Source organism: Bison bison, unplaced genomic scaffold (assembly GCF_000754665.1).
Source record: "Bison bison bison isolate TAMUID 2011002044 unplaced genomic scaffold, Bison_UMD1.0 scf7180017864340, whole genome shotgun sequence".
Taxonomy (NCBI): domain Eukaryota; kingdom Metazoa; phylum Chordata; class Mammalia; order Artiodactyla; family Bovidae; genus Bison; species Bison bison.
This window is the reverse complement of record NW_011494912.1, coordinates 3,956,881-3,961,901: the sequence shown is the minus strand read 5'-3', so window position 1 is coordinate 3,961,901 and position 5,021 is coordinate 3,956,881. Positions and strand designations below refer to the sequence as shown.

The following is a 5,021-nucleotide window of genomic DNA, read 5'->3' as shown; positions in this document are numbered from 1 at the left end:
AAAAAAGAGCAGAAAGGAGAAGCTGGGGTGTGTGAATGACCGAAATGGCAGGACCACACCAAACAGTCTGAAAGAAAAGAACAAGGAACCGCTTCCCAAGCTCAGATTCCATCTACATTGCTGTTGGCAAAGCTGTCAGCTTCCAGCGGCATCTCCTCTATGTCACTGACGAGTGAGCAGCGTACTGGGCCCCTCCCTGGAGGAAAGGGCATACCTGTATGACCGGAAGCATCTTGCCAAGAGCCCAGCATGAGCCTGGAAGCTTCCTGAAGCCGCTCATTGACTCCCAGATACACAGGGAGCAGCTACTGTGTGCCCTGCCCTAGACAGTGAACCAACGCGCAGATAAATGTGTTTGTAACGTCAGGTTATGATAAATGTGGGATGAAAAACAAAGGGTGGGCTAGGGAGGGATGGGAGGGCTGCTCTAGGCTGGTAAGGTGACAGCTGAGAGGACGCTTTAGTGGGGAGAGGGAGGGAAGGAAGGCTATTGTGATCCAGGAGAAGAGTGTCTGAGGAGACAGAAGAGCAGGTGCAAAGGCCCTGGGGTGAGTGTGTGCCTGGCGCGTTAGGGAAGCAACAGGGAGGCTGGAGAGGGACTTCCCTGGTGGTCCAGTGATTAGGACTCCGCCCTCCAATTCAGGGGACACGGGTTCAGTCCCTGATCGGGGAACTAAGATCTCACATGGCGAAAAAAAGAGAAAGCTGGGGAGACTGGGGCGAGCAATCAGAGAGCGGTGAAAGGGGGGAGATCAGGTCAGAGGTTCTGGTCACACAGGGCTTTGTGGGACTTTGGCTGCTGCTGAGTGAGATGGGAGACTATGGGCATTTTTTAAAGGGCAGAGTGACGTATCTCAGGAGGATCCCCTCTGGCTGCTGTGTGGCCAGAGTGGTTGGTACGCCTGGGAGGTGGGAGGCGGTGATGACCAGGCCCTGGGGCCCCGCACGTCCCACAGCCTCCATCCCACGTTCAGCCTTGCCGTTGCCCTTCCAGCGGAAGCCCTGGGCCTGGACCACATGGTCCCCGTCCCCTACAGGAAGATCGCCTGCGACCCGGAGGCCGTGGAGATCGTGGGCATCCCAGACAAGATCCCCTTCAAGCGTCCCTGCACCTACGGAGTCCCCAAGCTGAAGCGGATCCTGGAGGAGCGGCACAGCATCCACTTTGTCATTAAGAGGTAGGGGTCGGGGAGCAGGGGAGCCTGGGCTCGGGGTACCGGGGTGGCAGACCTGGGCAGGGGGGAACAACAGGCATGAAGCGGGGCCCTCGGGTGGTGACAGGGGGGTGGGGTGATTGAAGGGATTCCCTGACAGTTGTGTGGCCTCCTCCTCCTGGCCTCTTCTGAGAATGAAGTGGAAAAATGGAGCCACAGTGCTTGGCCCAAGTGGGCACTTGCTAAGTTTTTAGAGGTGTTTTCCTGCCCCTAAAGAAGACCCGAGGGTTTCATGGTGGTGCAGTGGTGAAGAATCCAACTGCCGATGCAGGAGACGCAGGTTCCATCCCTGGGTCAGGAAGATATCTTGGAGGAGAAAATGGCAACCCACTCCAGTATTCTTGCCTGGGAAATCCCATGGACAGAGGAGCCTGGCAGGCTACAGTGTGTGGGGTCACAGAAGAGATGCACCCGACTGTGTCTCTAAACAGCAGCAATGAAGACAAGCTGAGGCCTTTGCCCTTAACTGCCTTCAGAGGGGAGCCCCCCCTGAGCTCGGGTGGGATGGAACAGCCTCGCCTTCTGCGCCTCCCATTGGGTGGCCCTGCCTGCTGGTACTTTGTCTGCCTTTCCTGCTCTTCCACGGGATCAGTTTCCCTGGTTTAGATGGGTGGGAGAGGGCAGGCACGATGGACTCCAGAACGGCAGCCCCTGCCTCCTAGACCTAGACCTACCCCTCCCCGCTCCACCCCCGATCCCTGCCTTGTCTCCCAAATCCCGCAGAGGACCCCGCCCTCACACCCGGCTCAACTCACTGCCGAGCCAGCGTCTCCAGGCAAGGCCAGCCTTCCTGGGATGCTTCCTCCTAAATAGTTAGAGATGATAGGGAGGGGGCCAGAGGCCATCCTGTCCAGCCCCTTGCCTCCAGCGGCACTGATTGCATTGGCCCCCTCCCAGGCGTCTGTTCCGGGAGCTCTCTGGGGGCGCGCTCCCACCATGCGTGTGGACTCACGTGCCTACTTGCACGTTTGACGCGCTAGACTGTAAGCTGGGGCTGTGGCTCATTGCCGAATCCCCAGCACCCACAGCAGTCCCTGGTATGTGCGAGATGCCAGTACCTATCTGTGGAACAGATGGATGGATGGATGGAAGTGCTTGTCCAAATTTGGACTCGTGCCATCTGATTTCTTAGAGCGTAGGAAATAAAGAGTCATGGGAGAAAGGAAAAATGGTGGTGGAGGGGGGCTGAATACCTGTTGAAGGTGGTCAGGGGGCCTCTGAAGGTCCCATAGGTTAAGCCAGACCTGGAGGCTGAGAATGGCCACCCGCACCCAGCTGGGCAGTATCTGGGCATAAGAATTGACCTCAGTGAGCAGCCCAGACACCCAGGGTTCCAGAGGGTGGGGATTGTCTTTGAGAGCATGGAATTGTTCTGGAACTTTGGGAAAGACCTCTGTAGGGTTGCTGGATGCCAGCCTGGCTGCTGGGGGAGACTAGTGTGAGTTGGTGGCTGTGGCCTCAGGCTTGGTTGGCATGACGCGCGGAGGGAGAGAAGTGGTTGGATTGGGGATCAAATCTGAGCGGTGATGCCGATGGCGTGTGCTGGTGGGTGGACCATGGAAATGAGATGGGGGGCAGAAAAGAAGGATCAGCCCCACGTGGCTGCTTGAGTTCATCTTGGAGATGCTCAGGAGATGAAATTTTCAGAAGCCCCACTGAGAGGTCAGAAGCTCAGGTCTGAGTTGGAGATAGAAATCTGAGAGTTGCAGACTTCCCTGGTGGTCCAGTGGTTAATACTTCACGCTCCCAGTGCAGGGGGCTTGGGTTCAATCCCTGGTGAGGGAACTAAGATCCCTCATGCCGCGCAGCATGGCCAAAAAAAAAAAAACTATAAGAAATCTCAAGAGTTGGCAGTGTGGTCCAGGAAGGGATCACAGGGCAGAGGAGAGAAATAGAAGTGAGACGAGAAGAGGGCCCACATTGGACCCTGGGATCCCCATGTTAGAGGCTGGGGTTGGGAAGAGGAGAGGTCACCAGCAGAGGAGGCTGAGCATGGCCCAAAGCTGGGCAGGCATCTCGCTGCCACTGGGGGTGGTGACTCTGAAAGCCAGCTCTAACGGTGGGGGACCCCCTCTCAGAACCCTTCACCACGTGACCGCTCCCAAGGTGCCACGCTGTCGTCTGTCAGCCACCTCCATACACACCTCAGTTTCTCTCCACCTTCGTTCCTGGTTCTCTGAGCTCCTGCCACCTCACCTGTCTCCATCCTTTGCTGAAACCCTTCCCTCTGCCTGGTGCTGCTCCCCACCCTCCTTCCCACCTGTCTTGTCTTTCAAGGCTCCCTTTCCTGCCTGGAAGCTGTCCCCTGTCCTCACTCAGAAAGAACTTACCCCTCCGGCAGCAGGTGGCTTCTTCCCCCCATCAGCGCCCCCACCACCTGCCGTCACACGGTGGCAGGGGGACCACCTCTGAGCTGCCTCTTGTGCCCTTTGAACCCCTTCCCTGGGGCGGGGATCCCACTTGATAAATCACTCTGGAGGTGAATTGAAATCAAGCGCCCTTCTTTCAGGAAGTGCCTACTGTTGTCTAGCTTAAATCTCTCTTGCTGCTGCCTGGGTCCTTTGCCTTCAGTTGACTTCTGGTAGCGAGGGAGGAAATGGCAACCCACTCCAGTGTTCTTGCCTGGAGAATCCCAGGGACGGGGGAGCCTGGTGGGCTGCCATCTATGGGATCGCACAGAGTTGGACACGACTGAAGCAGCATAGCAGCAGCAGCAGCAGCAGCGAGGGAGGTGGGGCAGAAAGCAGCAAGGACATCCCTGTGACCCCTTACATGCCTGACCGTGGTATTTGCGTCCTCGCTGTGACACAAATAACTCACCTTCATCTCCCTCTATCCAAACTGTAGTTCGTTTAATCCTTCACTAGTATTTGCCAGGCGCCTCCTGAAGGCCGAGCCCTTCACTGAGCTCTACTGAGGACCTCATGAAACAACAGGCACAGTCCTCACCTGCCCCCAGGAGTGATGGTCACTCCTGTGATGAGTCCTGGGAGAATCAAAACAACTTGTTTCCAGGTACAGACTTGGTGGCATCAGAGCAGCAAGCCTGTGGGACTTCCTGGAGGAGGAGGCTTGGAATCAGGCAGACCGGGTTTGAAATCACATGCTGTGTGATATCCTTGAATAGCACTTCTCCTCTAAGCCTCAGTGTCTTCATTTGTAAAAACAGAGATAATGGTGCCCGCACCCCCACTGACATAGTCCAGTGGCTAAGACTGCGCTCCCAATGCAGGGGGCCCGGGTTTGATCCTTGGTCAGGGAACTAGATCCCACATGCCACAAGTAAGAATTTGCTTGCACAACTAAAGATCCCACATGCCACTAATAAGTCCCGGCCCAGCCAAATAAATATTTTTTTTAAAAAGTGATGCCCCACCTTTCAGGTTCTTCTCATCCTAAAATGAGGAGATGGACCTAACGTACCTGGCCTGTAGTAGCTGCTCAGCAAACACAAGGCCTTTCCCTTGACCTCATCTCCCTCCATATAAAAGAGTACTTGAGCGTATCAGTGCCGACAACCTAAGTTTGAATGGCCCTACCATTTCCCAGCTGTGTGTCCTCGGGCAAGTTCCTGACCTGCTCCGTGCCTCACTTGCCTCATCTGTAAAATGGGGCCGATGATTGTTCAAGCCTCATAACACTGATTGGAGAATAAATGGATGTGAGTGAGGGGCTTAGGGGCTTCCCACATCAGACCTTCTCCCTGTCATCTGCCCGCTGCCTCCAGTTCTACCAGGAACTGCAGGCCGAGGTCTCAAGCCCCCTCCCCTGTGCTCCCTGATAAGTAAATGTGACCATAGATCATAA

The 5,021-nt window shown here is 55.9% G+C and overlaps 1 protein-coding gene across 1 annotated transcript in view; it reads left to right on the top strand.

The window, feature by feature from the left end:
- Positions 1-5,021, top strand: part of GTF2IRD1 (GTF2I repeat domain containing 1) — an 80,738-nt gene that overhangs the window by 20,651 nt on the left and 55,066 nt on the right. Inside the window, 1 exon segment of the mRNA XM_010854280.1 lies at positions 995-1,178. Coding sequence (XP_010852582.1) covers positions 995-1,178 — 184 coding nt within the window.